Genomic DNA, 14,930 nt, shown 5'->3' with positions numbered 1-14,930 from the left:
CACGATTTTGCAGAGAAATAACATTACTAAAAGGTAAATGAAATAGCAACATTTGGTGACTGTACATCATGGCTAAACGCAGAAATCTTTTTAAAGCTGTTATCACAAAGTTTCGCAAGAAGCTTAACTCCACTGATATCTTGCCGAAAGACTCAGTATTGAAAAGTGGAAGTACTTGGAGTTATGGTGCTTATTTGCTTGACCACAATTAAGCTCAACAATAACAAAAAATATTGTTTTTCTCTGTTATTACTGTCACTCTAAAGGTCTCAAGACAATCAAAGTGAACTTTCCCAAGCATGGAGTCCCATTCCTTCAGATTTTAATATTTAGTTTAGTTTAGAGATACGGCATGGAAACAGGTCCTTCGGCCCACCGCATTCACGCCGACCATTGATCACCCGCTCTTACTAGTTCTATATTATCTCACTTTCTCATTAGGGGGAATTTACAGAGGTCAATTAAAACCTACAAACTTGCATGTTTTAGTTTTAGAGAAACGACGAGGAAAGAGACTTTTTGGCTCACCGAGTCCGCATTGACCAACGATCACCACTTGCAACCTGGGGCAATTTACAGAGGGTCAATTAACCCACAAACCTGCAGGTCTTTGGGTTGTTGGAGGAAACTGGAACACCTGGAGAAAACCCACTGGGTCACAGGGAGAACGTGCAAATACCATGCAGTCACAGGGAGAACGTGCAAATATCACAGAGAGTGCTCGAGGTCAGGGTCGAGAACCTGGGTCTCTGCCGCTTGTTAAAGATTTTAAATAAAAATTAACAATATGAAATAATTTATGTTTGTTTTCCTTTTACCTGTGGGGCGGCACAGTGGCGTAGTGGTAGAGTTTCTGCCTTACAACGCCAAAGACCTGGGTTCAATCCTGATTATGGGTGCTATCTGCAACGCAAAGGGACCTGGGGGTACTAGTACAGGAATCACAAAAAGTTAGTATGCAGGTGCAGCAAGTGATTAGGAAGGCCAATGGAGTCTTAGCCTTTATTGCCAGGGGGATAGAGTATAAAAGTAGGGAGGTGTTGCTGCAGCTGTATACAGTATTGGTAAGACCGCATTTGGAATACTGTGTGCAGTTTTGGTGCCCAAGTTTAAGAAAGGATGTACTTGCTCTGGAGGCAGTGCAGAGAAGGTTTACACGGTTAATTCCAGGGATGAGGGGGTTGACATATGAGGAAAGGTTAAGTAGGTTTGGACTTTTCTCATTGGAGTTCAGAAGAATGAGAGGTGATCTTATTGAAACGTATAAGATCGTGAGGGGCCTTGATCGGGTGGATGCGCTAAAGATTTTTCCGATGATCGGGGAGACCAGAACTAGGGGGCATAGTCTTAGAATAAGAGGGGGCGCTTTTAAAACGGAGATGAGGAGAAACTTCTTCACTCAGAGGGTGGTTAGTCTGTGGAATTCGCTGCCTCAGGGAGCTGTGGAAGCAGGAACGTTAAATAAATTTAAAACAGAAATAGATAGTTTTTTAATAGACAAGGGAATTAGGGGTTACGGGGAGCGGGCAGGGAAGTGGACATGAGTTATTGTTAGTATAGTAAGACCTGAGTAATCTCCTGGACAAGTTTCGATCGCCTAGCTTGGGGTCGGAGAGGAATTTCCCGGATTTTTTCCCCAAATTGGCCTGGGTTTTTATCCGGTTTTTCGCCTCTCCCAGGAGATCACACGGTTCTTTTGGGTGGGAAGAAGGGCGATAGTGGGAAGGGGATTGGGGTGGGATCTGCCATGATTGTATTGAATGGCGGAGCGGGCTCGAGGGGCCGGTTGGCCTACTCCTGCTCCTATTTTCTTGTGTTCTTGTACAGAGTTTGTATGTTCTCCCTGTGACCGTGTGGGTTTTCTCTGGGTGCTCCGGTTTCCTTCCACACTCTAAAGATGTACAGGTCTGCAGGTTATATGGCTTCGGTAAGTTGTAAAATTGTCTCTAGTGTCCAGGTTAGTGCTAGTGTACGGGGTAATCTATGGTCGGCGCACTCGGTGGGCCGAAGGGCCTGTTTCCACGCTGTTTCTCTAAATCTCCTCCTTTCTCTCTCTCCTAATCATAATCTTTAATCCTTCCTTTATTTTGCTTTCTGCAATTGATGGAAGTTGACTGATCTATTCTCACTCTACCTGATTGGATCCTGCATGGCTCGGGAGGGAAAGTTTCTAATTAAGCAAACGCCTGATTGTTTGTTCCATTCACTCTGTAGATGGATTGTGATCATTCCCAATTCCCAGTGTAAAAGTTAATCAATACGTAAATACACATTACTGATATTTACTGGTACCATCGTTTGGAAGTAACTGCAAAAATCCAGGCCAGCTTCATGAAAGGAAGACAAGACAATGTAAAAGCAAAAATTACAATAATCTCCAACAAAATAAAAAAACAGAGATAAAATTGATGTGGAAACAAGATTGAGAGGCAAACAGTCTTTTAGTTTTTTGGTTATATACTTCTTAGGTTTTGATTATTTTTTGATCAGTGTATTTTATCCTGACTGATCAATGTAGACTCGTCACCTGCCAACAGTTAAAACCACACCAGACCGTACTGAGCAAACATTAATTCTAACATATACTCCCCTCTTGCTTTATACAAAATACGCAATTACTAATATCACAAGAGTTGACACAAAATTATAACATATTGGTGTAATCCCACTGGGCTTGGGGGTGACATCTCCTTGAGATCCTGATAAAACAATAAAATGGAAACGATCAGTTTCTCAGATATCAACTAACTCGAAGTCTAAAACTGTAAAATTAAACTAATTTATTTCATGCTGATAATTCTCTTATCCATAATTATTTAATATTTTGTGTCAGCAGTTAGAGATGTTCATGAAAGCATCTTCAACGATAATCTATAAAGCAAGACAATATTATGTCTGATGTTGTCAAGCTGGAAAGGGTACAAAGATTTGCATGGATGTTGCCAGGGCTAGAGGGTCTGAGCTGTAGGGAGAGGTTGAGCAGGCTGGGACTCTATTCCTTGGAGCGCAGGAGGATGAGGGGTGATCTTATTGAGGTGTATAAAATCATGAGAGGAATAGATCGGGTAGATGCAGAGTCTCTTGCCCAGAGTAGGTGAATCAAGGACCAGAGGACATAGGTTTAAAGTGAAGGGGAAGAGATTTAGAAGGAATCTGAGGGGTAACGTTTTCACACAAAGGGCAGTGGGTGTATGGAACAAGCTGCCAGAGGAGGTGGTTGAGCCTGGGACTATCCCAACATTTACAAAACAGTTAGACAGGTACATGGATAGGACATGTTTGGAAGGATATGGACCAAATGCGGGCAGGTGGGACATGTTGGCCAGTGTGGGCAAGTTGGGCCAAAGGGCCTGTTTCCACACTGTATCGCTCTACGGTTCTATGTGCTTATTGTCCATTTAGTAGGACAACGAGCCACTTTCCTGTTACCTTGCCTCATCTTGTATTTATAGAAGATAAGAAGGACATATGGCAATAAAACTCTCTTAATTCTCTTGATTCGTACATGGAACATAGAACATAGAACAGTACAGCACAGGAACAACCGTTTAGCCAACAATGTCTGTGCTGAACATAATGCCAAGACCAACTCTTACCTGCCTGCACACAATTCTGTTCTGTTAATATATTCTGGCCTGCTGTCATGGTGTCATACAGCACGGAAAAAGGCCCTTCGGCCCAACTCGTCCAGGCTGACCAAGATGCCCCATGTAAGCCAGTCCCATTTGCCCGTGTTAAACCCATACAGAGTCATAGTCACAGGGTGTGGATTCAGGCCCTTTGGCCCAACTTGCCAATGCTAACCATCATGCCCCATCTCCACTAGTCCCACCTACCAGCATTTGGCCCATATCCCTCTAAACCTGCCCTATCCATGTACCTGTTCTAAATGTTTCTTAAACATTGCGACAGTCCCAGCCTTAACTACCTCCTTTGGCAGGTCGTCCCATATACCCATCACCCTTTGTGTGCAAAAGTTACCCCTGAGGCTCCTATTAAATCATTTCCCCATCACCTTACACCTATGTCCCCTAGTCCTCGATTCCCCCACTCTGGGCAAGAGATTCTGTGCATCTACCCGATCTATTCCTCTCATAGTTTTATACACCTCTATAAGATCACCCCTCATCATCCGGTGCTCCAAGGAATAGAGTCCCAGCCTGCTCAACCTCTCCCTATAGCTCAGACCCTCGAGTTCTGGCCACATCCTTGTATTCCAACTTGACATCATCTTTCCTATAACATGGTGCCCAGACTGAACACAATAGTCTAAACGCAGCATCACCAATGTCTTATATAACTGCAACATGACCTCCCAATACTCAATACTCTGACTGATGATGGCCAATGTGCCTTTTTGACCACTTTATCTACCTGTGACACCACCTTCAAGGAACCCTGTACCTGCACTCCTTGATCCCTCTGCTCTACAACACTCCTCGGAGCCCTACCATTTCACTGTGTCGGTCCTGCCCATGTTAGACTTTCCAAAATGCAACACCACACATCTCTCTGTATTAAATTCCATCAGCCATTTCTCATCCCAGCTGGGCAAATGATCAAGGTCCTGCTGCAATTTGTGACTATCTTATCTAAAATCTGACTATCCCTCTAAACTGTTCCTATCCATGTACCTGTCCAACTATATTTTAAACGCTGTTGTAGTACTTACCTCAATTGCCTCAGGCAGCTCATTACATATACCCACCCATAGTCCTGCTATTGGCAACACCTAATTCAGATACAGAATCATAGTCTGAAGAAGGGTCCCAACCCAAAACATCACCTATCCATGCTCTCCAGAGATGCTGACTGACCTGCTGAGCGCTTTGTGTGTATTTTAAAGTAGCTTTGTCTGTTTCTAGAGGCCAATTTAACTCATTTGGTCTCACCATTCCAGAGATATTGCCTCAACTTGTCCCTGCAACCGAAAGATACATGTTCTTTTCACATTTAATATTTCATAGGATTTTTGCCTCACTGACAAAGTTGCAATTTGTTGCCCTTGAGCTACCATACTCCAGTATTTTTAACACAGTGTTGATGACGTGCCTCGGCAACTTAAAACGTGTAATTCCACGGGGTGTTGACAGGATGGATGTGGTCAGGGTTATTGCCACGGCAAGGCCACCTGCATAATCAAGGGCCAGTCTCACCCCAGTCATTCCCTCTTCTCCCCTCTCCTGTCAGGCAAGAGGTACAGAAGTGTGAAATCGCACACCTCCAGATTCAGGGACAGGATTCTTCCCAGCTGTCATCAGGCAACTGAACCATCCTATCACCAACTAGAGAGCAGTCCTGAACTACCATCGACCTCGTTGGAGACCTCTCGACCTATCTTTAATTGTACTTTACTTGACTCCATCTTGCACTAAAAATTATTCCTTTTCTGCTCCATCTGTACATGGTGGACGGCTCAATTGTAATCATGTATAGTTTTTCCGCTGACGGGTTAGCACCGCAAGAAAAAGCTTTTCACTGTACCTAGGTTCACCTGACAATAAACTATAGTATTCCTAATGGGTGGTCTTTCACCTCCTGGCGGATTTGGTTGTGGGGATTCCTGGGGTTAAGGAGTGCAAGGTGGAGCATGTGTAAAAACAACGTGAACAGCATTCAGTTAGAGGACAGAAAAGAAAAAGGTTGGGAAATAAAGCCTCTAAAAAAACTCACTAGCACAGTGGCGCAGTTGGTAGAGCTGCAGCCTGACAGTGCATAGCAGGTTCGATCCTGATCACGGTCTGTGTGGAGTTTGCACGTTCTCCCTTGACTACGTGCATTTCCTCTTAAGCACACAGCTTATGTGCTTGGTCTACGTCTGATCACCAAGATCATGATTACGGACTCGCAGACATAAGCTGCACAGTTCATCCTGAGGTAAATTATTAGGTCATTCGGGTGGCACAGTGGGTAGTGCTGCTGCCTCACAGCGCCAGACACCCAGGTTCGATCCTGACCTCCAGGTGTTGTCTGCGCAGACTTTGCCGGTTCTCCCTGTGACCGTGTGGGTTTCCTCCGGGTGCTCTAGTTTCCTCCCACATCCCAAAGACGTGTGGGTTTGTGGGTTAATTGGCCTCTGTAAATTGCCCCCTGGTGTGTAGGATGAGAAAGTGGGATAACACAGAACTAGTGTGAACGGGTGATCGCTGGTCGGCATGGACTCTGTGGGCCGAAGGCCTGTTTCTATACAGTGTTTCTAAACTAAACAAATCTGTTAATCTGCAGTCATTTGCGTCTCCACTCTTCTGCTAAGGCAGATGAACTGGTGATTGATAGTCGGCGTGGACTCGGAGGGCCAAAGAAGCTGTATCTTTCAATAAAAAAAACGCCACCTTTGCTTTATCAGCACAACTAGTTGTCAATAAATTCCAGAGGTCAATTGGATCATTCACAAGAATGGTCAGATTCATCAATGAACCTTCCGGAGTATATGGATAGAATGAGAAGGCAATGAGCAGAACATTAATGAAGAGAATGATGATTAGTAATATAAAACCACTGATATTCTCACCTCCATTTGCGGTTTCCCCGCCGCCAGAGGCTGCAGAAAAATAAGATGACAATCATCATGAAAGTAAGGTTATCAGTAACTTCGTTTAGTTTAGTTTGAGCATGGAAACAGGCCCTTCAACCTACCGAGTCTACGCCGACCATTGCTCATCTATGTTATCCCACTTTCTCATCCACTCCCTGCACAGTAGGGGCGGTTTACAAAGGGCCAATTAACCAACAACCCCGCACCTCGTTTGGATGTGGGTGGAAACCGGATCACCCGGAGGAAACTCATGTGGTCACAGGGAGAAACTCCTACAGACAGTACCTGAGGTCAGGATCGAACCTGGGTCTCTGGCGTTGTGAGGCAGCAGCTCTACCGGCTGCACCACTGTGCTGCACATAAGTTGGCATTTCTAAACTAGTGTTTATTCCACTTTTGCCCCACCTCAGTGGAATAATTAGCTTCAGCACTCATTTAATTTCATTACAGTAGGTATTAAATCAAGACAAGATAAAGGATTTAAAAAAATCCTTCACATGGATTGGCAACAGGAAACATTTCTCTGAGAGTGGCATCCATTGATGTCTGTTTAAAAGAAATGCAATGGTGTTTTATTTCACGAGTAAGTTAGTGATGCTTCATTTGTGCAGAACGTACAGAACATTTGTATGTAGGACGGCACAGTGACCCGGGTTCGATCCTGACCACAGGTGCTGTCTGTGCGGAGTGTGCACGTTCCCCCTCTGATCGAATGAGTTTCCTCCAGGTGCTCCGGTTTCCCCCCACATCCCAAAGACGTGCGGGTTTGTAGGTTAATTCGCTTCTGTAAATTGCCCCCAGTATGCAGACAGTGGATGAGAAAGTGGGATAATATAGAACTAGTGTGAACGGGTGATCGATGGTTGGGGTTGACTCGGTGGGCCGAAGGGCCTGTTTCCATGCCTCATGCCTCTTTCAATCAAAAACCTTGTTTAGACCACAATGGAATATTGCACCTCACCTTTGGTTCCAAACCTCAGGAAAGAAACATGTCTTTGGCAGTTCTGGACATTCACAAGGATGCATCAGGTCTTTTAGAGTTAGGCTATAAGGACATAACGCATACATTTTGCTGGTACTCGCTGAGAAAGCCGTTTCTGACTCTACAGACACTCCCCGAATTACGCAATGGGTGACTTAAGTAAACTCGCACTTAAGTAAACAATGCTAACAGTTTGTAATATCCACAACACTATACGATCACCCAGGTTTACCTCGGAAACAAGCCGGCAATGGCGGCATTGCTTACCCAGAAGGCCGTGCGCTGCAGAAAGTGCCCTGGACGCAGCCGGCCGCCGCTGAGAGTTCATACTCTCAGTGACGGACACAAAGTGCTGGAGTAACTCAGCGGGACAGGCAGCATCTCTGGAAAGAAGGTACGGGTGATGTTTCGGGTCAAGACCCTTCTTCAGAGATGCTGCCTGACCCGCTGAGTTACTCCAGCACTTTGTGTCTTTTTTTGTAAACCAGCATCTGCAGTTCCTTGTGTCGAAACGTGGATTGTATAATCAGGCAGTGTATGGTAACACAAGATCTTTGAATATGTTCCATGTTCATTTCATGGTATTCCTCGACTTACAAGTGGACAGACAGAATAGCACAGGCATTATATTCAACTTTTGGAAAGTGAATATGTAGAGGCAAAGTTTATCCAATAATTGTTCATTCACGCTTGAATAACACTCTAATTCCCCATGCTGTGCCAAAGCACAGGGCTTAAGCTAATCCTTACATGAAGTAAGATCTGTCCTCGCCCAGTAATGGGAGAGTCTAGAACCAGACGCTACAGACTCAGAAGAAAAGACAAAGGTGATGAGGATGAATTTCTTTAGTCAGAGGGTGATGAATCTGTGGAATTCATTGGCACAGACGGCTGTGGTGGCCAAGTCACTAGATATTTTTAAAGCGGAGATTGACAGATTCTTGATTAGCAAGGGTGTCACAGGTTACAGGGAGAAGGCAGGAGAATGGGGTTGAGAGGGAAAAATAGATCGGCCATGATCGAATGGCGGAGTAGACTTAGTTATGCCAAGATGGCGCCCAAGCCAGGCGACTCTTTTACGTGCTGGTCCCAGAAGTGGATCTGTCCAGTGGATCACCCAGAAGTGATTCATTACAATCACTCCACTCTTTTAAACCTCTACTCCAACAGCTACCCTCAGACTATTTTTAATCAGATTTTACTGGACTGCATTAAATCCTACATTAAACATTATTCCCTTTATCCTGTACACTGTGAATGGCTTGATTGTAAACGTGTATTGTCTTTTCACTGACTGGACAGCATGCAACAAAAAAGCTTCACACTCTACCTCGGTCCATGTGACAATAAACTAAACTAAAACTAAACTAGACTCGATGGGCCGACTGGCCTAATTCTGCTCTCCAGTCTTAAGGTCTTCTGGTCTTTACAAGACAGTGAATAACTAACTCAAACAGCCAACCATTTCCCAATGACTGCACACTACACACATCACCCTGGTCTCCTTACCCCCATCTAAGATGGTTCCAACTTCTAAAACGGGCTTAACTAGCAGGAACAAGGGGCAATGCTGCAAGTTACAAGACAAATCACATGGAAAAAGAGCAAGAGGCAAATTGATAGGAAAAGGCATTTTGTGACCTCATTAAATAGAGGAATGTTACAATATTCCATTTATAAAACGCTGGCCTTCTCCACTTCCCAAGATACACCATCTCTCTAAGTTCTGAGCCTGGGAGACAGATTTGGGGCAAGGAAAGGTGTCTGATCAGACCCAAGCACAGACTTGCTATGATCATTTTTATTTCTATATGTTCGATGAATGGGTAAACTTTCATTCAAACATCAATTTCTTCTTGAACTATTGCTGACTGATTGCCCGAGGCATGTTGCCACAGAAAATAGACTCATATCGTGCATTTCTGGTTGCCCCATTACAGGAAGGATGTAGAGGCTTTGGGAAGGGAACAGAGGGCGTATACCAGCACATGGAAAGCATGGAATCTTGGAATCATCTTTGATCAAACCCTCTCCTTCGACAAACACATCAAACACATCACAAAGACAGCCTTCTTCCACCTCAAAAACATTGCCTGTCTCCGTCCATCCCTCTCCTTCACAGCTGCAGAAACCCTCATCCACGCCTTCATCACCTCCCGTCTGGACTACTGCAACAGCCTCCTCTATGGCTCACCCTCAAAAATCATCAGTAAACTTCAATACATTCAAAACTCCGCTGCCCGTCTACTCACCCACTCCCCGATCCGTGACCATATCACCCCCGTCCTTTACAAACTCCACTGGCTCCCCATCCCCCAGAGAAAATCAATACAAAATCCTCCTCATGACCTACAAAGCCCTCCATAACCTGGCCCCATCCTACCTGACTGACCTCCTCCACAGGCACACTCCCACCTGCACCCTCCACTCTGCTGCTGCCAATCTCCTGTCCCCCCCCATCCGGACCAAACTCAGATCCTGGGGGGACAGGGCTTTCTCCATCGCTGCTCCCACCCTATGGAACTCACTACCCCAAACCGTCAGAGACTCCTCCTCACTCACCACATTCAAAGCATCACTGAAGTCTCACCTCTTCAGCACTGCCTTCAACCACTGAAGGTCACCTCACCTTCTGTCTCCTTTCTCTGTTCGTTTACTTATTTCTCTATTTATTCACTTCTCTATGTTCTAGAAATCCCTGCAAAGCGTCTTTGAGTGTTTGAAAAGCGCTATATAAATGTAATGCATTATTATTATTATTTTATCGGGATGCATCACAGCACAGTTTGGGAACAGCTCCATCCAAGACCGCAGGAAATTGCAGAGAGTTGTGGACATAGCCCAGACCATCACACAAACCACCCTCCCTTCCAATGACTCCATCTACACTTCACGCTGCCTCGGCAAGGCCACCAGCATAATCAAGGACCAGTCTCACCCTGCTCACTCCCTCTTCTCCCCTGAGGCATGAGGTATAGTTGATGAAAATGCACACCTCCAGATTCAGGGACAGTTTCTTCACAGCTGATATTAGGCAACTGAACTATCCCATCTCCAATTTGAGAGCGGTCCTGACCTACCGTCTACCTTATTGGAGACCTTCAAACTATCTTTAATCAAACTTTATGGGACTTTGTCTTGCACTAAACGTTTTTCCTTTTATCCTGTATCAGTGTATTGTGGACAACTTGATTGTAATCACATATAGTTTTTTCGTTGACTTGGTAGTATGCAACAAAAAAGCTTTTCACTGTACCTCAGTACATGTGACAATAATAATAAACTAAACTAAACTAAAAAATTATGCCTGGATTGGAAGGGGTATTAGGTACAGGGGAGAGGTTGGATAGACGAATTGCTTTCTCCGAAACCCCCCCTCCGGAATGTCCAGACACAAGATTTTGTAGATATTTGTTAATTTTTATTGATTATAGCTTTCACATGAAAGTTTATAGCATACCAAATGCTCATTAGCAAAGTCTAAATCATACATTAATCACTAATGTAATTGGGACCTCCCTATACACAACAGATTACTATTGGGATCACGGAGGTTTGAGCAAAATATAGCGTGAAGCTGCATTCTCACCTACAGTGGTGGCTGTTGTCGTTGTTTGGGTACCTGTTAAGAAATAGGACGATGCTCATCTTACAACTATTTTGGAACAGACATTAAAGGGATGTTAATTATGAAAAAATACCCAACGCTTTCCCACAACTAGAGAAATCACGTGATCTATTTTGGCGGTCGTTACTCTCCATTTAACCTCTAAACAATGAATTATTTGTCCTCAAATGTGACTCAAAAAGTTACAATTTTAAGGTTTTCTTCATTTGAGGTAATAACATTAACATAGAAGATAGACACAAAATGCTGAAGTAACACAACGGGTCAGGCAGCATCTCTGGAGAAAAGGAATTTGTGACGTTTCGGGTCGGGATTCTTCTTCAATCTGACATAGTTGTCAACATTGTAGCGCATCAGTTCCATAGATATGGGCAGCAAGGGCAGTACGGTGGCGCAGCAGTAGAGTTGCTACCTTACAGCACCAGAGACCCAGGATCGCTCCTGACTATCGGTGCTGACTGTACGGAGTCTGTACTTACTACCTGTGACCACGTGGGTTTTCTCTGGGTGCTCAGGATTTCGCACACTTCCCAAAGACGCGCAGGTTTATAGGTTAATTGGCTTCGGTAAAAAATTGTAAATTGTTCCTAGTGTGTAGGATAGTGCTAGTGGGCGGGGATAACTGGTCCGCATGGACTCGGTGGGCCTAAGGGCCTGTTTCCATGTTTTATCTCTAAAGTCTAAATTCCAATATAGATATGCAGGGAAATAGAGGGAATCGATTACATGCAGGCAGGGGAGATTGGATTGACTTGGCATCACTTTTGGCATGGACATAGTAGGCTGAAGGGTCAGTCCCTGTGCTGTACTGTTCTATGATTGATAAATGAAACATAAATGAAAAGCAGTGGAAAAACTTCCTCCTGTTTAAGCTCAGCACAATACTGCACATCGTAACACTTCCAGCTGAGCAACTGTATAGCCCAGGGAAGTAGAGGATTGTATTCACTCAATGCCAAGAATATTGGACACATTGACATAAAATTCAAGCTAAACATCTTTTCCATATGTTTCTCTCTTATTTGCAGGGAAGTTTGTTTGTTAAGCTCACCATACTGATATTGGAACGGGCAGATTGGCTTCTGCAGAGAGGTTGGACAGACTCAGTTTGTATCTGCTGAGTTTTGAATAGGGGGCAGCTGAATTAAAACGTGTAAATCCAAGGGGTGTTGACAGAATGGATGTGGGCAGGGTTGCTGTCTCGGCAAGGCCACCAGCATAATCAAGGACCAGTCTCACCCTGGTTACTCCCTCTTCTCCCCTCTCCCATCGGGCAAGAGGTACAGATGTGTGAAAACGCACACCTCCAGATTCAAGGACAGTTTTCTTCCCAACTCTTATCAGGCAACTGAACCATCCTTTCACCAACTAGAGAGCGATCCTGAGCTACCATCTACCTCATTGGAGACCCTCGGACTATCTTTAATTGGACTTTACTGGACTTTATCTTGCATTAAATGGTATTCCTTTTATCCTGTATCTGTTCACTGTGGACGGCTTGATTGTAATTATGTCTTTTCACTGAATGAATAGCATGCAACCAAAAGCTTTTCACTGTAGCTCGGTATACATGACAATAATATACTAAACTAAACTATTTCTTCTTGTGGAAGACTGCATTGTGGGAGAGATCATTGTTTAAGAATCAGGGGCCACCCGTTAATAACAGAGGTTAGTTTAGTTTAGTTTAATTTAGAGATACAACATGAAAACAAACCTTTCGGCCCACCAAGTCCACACCAACCATCGATCACCCATTCACACTACTTATATGTATTCTCACTTTCTCATCCACTCCCTGCGCAATTTACCTATTAACCTACAAACCTGCATGTCACTGGGAAATGGGAGGAGAAAGTTTAAAGGAAATATGCGGGGAATGTTATTTTACAGGGTGGTGAGTGCCTGGAACGTGCTGCCAGGAGGCAGTGGGTGAAGCAGATACATTAGTGGCATTTAAAAGACTTTTGGATAGGCATATGGATATGCAGGGAATGGAGCGATATGGATTATGTGCAGACCTTGGCATCATGTTCGGCACAGACATTTTGGGCCGAAGGCGCTGTTCTTGTGCTGTACTGTTCTATGTTCTACATCAAAGTTCTATGAAACTGGAGCACCCGGAGGAAACGGTTTGGGGTGCAAACTCCACACAAGCAGTGCCCAAGGTGGGGATCGAACCGGGGTCTCCGGCGCTGTGAGGCAGCAGCTCTACCGGCTGCGCCACTGTGCTGCCATGTGATTGCCACTACTCTTTGTCTTCTTCCCATATCGGCCACATTGCTTACTTTGGCAGACAGCACATGTCATTTACACTAAGGGAGTGTTTAATTTTAGTTTTTAGTTTAGAGATACAGAGCGGAAACAAGCTCTTCGGCCCACTGACTCCGCGCCAACTTGCGGCCACCCTGTACACTAGCACTATGCGACACACAAGGGACAATTTACAATCTTTACCAAAGCCAATTAACCTGCATACCTATATGTCTTTGGAGCATGGGAGGAAACCAGAGCACCCGGAGAAAGCCCACTCGGTCACAGGTACAAACTCTGTACAGACAGCACCAGTAGTCAGGATCGATCCTGGGTCTCTGGCACTGTAAGGCGGCAACTCCACTGATACGCCACCGTTCCACTTGTATTATGGAGCAAGGAAGGGTTGGGGCACACAAAGAGGAAGGAGCCAGTAGATCAGGTGCAAGGGCAAATGCTCTAACACTACTCACTGGTCTGACAAATTCCTGGGGGGAATTCAACGTCTATTAGTTTCAGTTTCTTTGGCTAGGTTACCCATAACAACATTATAATAAGGAATTTGATGCATCTGTTATGTTAACATGGGATTGGGCAACATAACTGCACATATTAAACCTCCGATTTAAACCAGAATCTGCAGTTCTTTCCTACATAACTGCACATATTGCTGAATGAGGTAATAAAACAGATTGAGACAGATAAATGGGTGAGCAAAGCTGGCATTTAATGTTTAGAATGGTGAAAAGTAAAACTAATTAACCCATGTTATTCCACAGGGCAGCACAGTGGTACAGCTGGTAGAGCTGCTGCTTCACAGCGCCAGAGACCTGGATTCGATCCTGACTACGGGTGCTGTCTGCGTGGAGTTTGCAAGTTCTCCCAGGGTTCTCCCTGTGACCACGCGAGTTTACTCCAGGTGCTCCAGTTTCCTCCCACACTCCAAAGACATTTTGGTTTGTAGGTTAATTGGCTTCGGTAAATTTGTAAAATTGTCCCTTATGTGTAGGATGCAAAAGTGGGAAAGCATAGAACTAATTTACTGGTGATTGATGGTCAGTGTGGACTCGGTGGGCCAAAGGTCCGTTTCCGCTCTATATCTCTAAAACTACAACTTGAAATCTGAAGATACTTTAAGCAAGAACGGAACATTTTCCAACTTTCAGAATTAAATAATTGCCAACTATTACACAGCCAAACAGAAGATAAAATATCCCCTGCAGTGCAGTAAAAGCTTCTTTTCAGCACAATTGCTGACACAAAACTGTCACTAAATTCTGACAAATCTCGTTTAAAAGCTGTACAAATCTGCATATTTGTTTATCAAGCTGTTAATTTATCAGGGCCACAGTTTCTCAGGAACAGCTTCTTCCCTTCTGTTATTAGGCTTCTAAACGATCCTTCCATAAGTTAGGGTAGTGTCCGATTCACCTCTACCCCATTGTGGACATTGGACTTTGTCTATGAAATTGGTGCGCTACAACACTAAGAACTATATTCTGCACTCTGCATCTTCCCCTTCGCTGTACCTA

At 44.4% G+C, this 14,930-nt stretch overlaps 1 protein-coding gene across 1 annotated transcript in view; it reads right to left on the bottom strand.

Moving 5' to 3' along the window:
• Positions 1-2,598: 2,598 nt before the first annotated feature.
• LOC144605549 (peptidase inhibitor 16-like) overlaps positions 2,599-14,930 on the bottom strand; it is a 33,725-nt gene continuing 21,393 nt past the window's right edge. The window contains exons 5-6 of the mRNA XM_078420959.1: positions 6,512-6,541; positions 2,599-2,699 (exon numbers count right to left, since the gene is read on the bottom strand). Of these exons, the coding sequence (XP_078277085.1) occupies positions 2,599-2,699; positions 6,512-6,541 (131 nt within the window). The remainder of the gene's footprint in view (positions 2,700-6,511; positions 6,542-14,930) is intronic.

This window comes from Rhinoraja longicauda, chromosome 24, assembly GCF_053455715.1.
Source record: "Rhinoraja longicauda isolate Sanriku21f chromosome 24, sRhiLon1.1, whole genome shotgun sequence".
NCBI classification, from domain to species: Eukaryota; Metazoa; Chordata; class Chondrichthyes; order Rajiformes; family Arhynchobatidae; genus Rhinoraja; species Rhinoraja longicauda.
The sequence above is the reverse complement of the archived record's forward strand: the minus strand, read 5'-3'. Positions and strand labels throughout refer to the sequence as shown.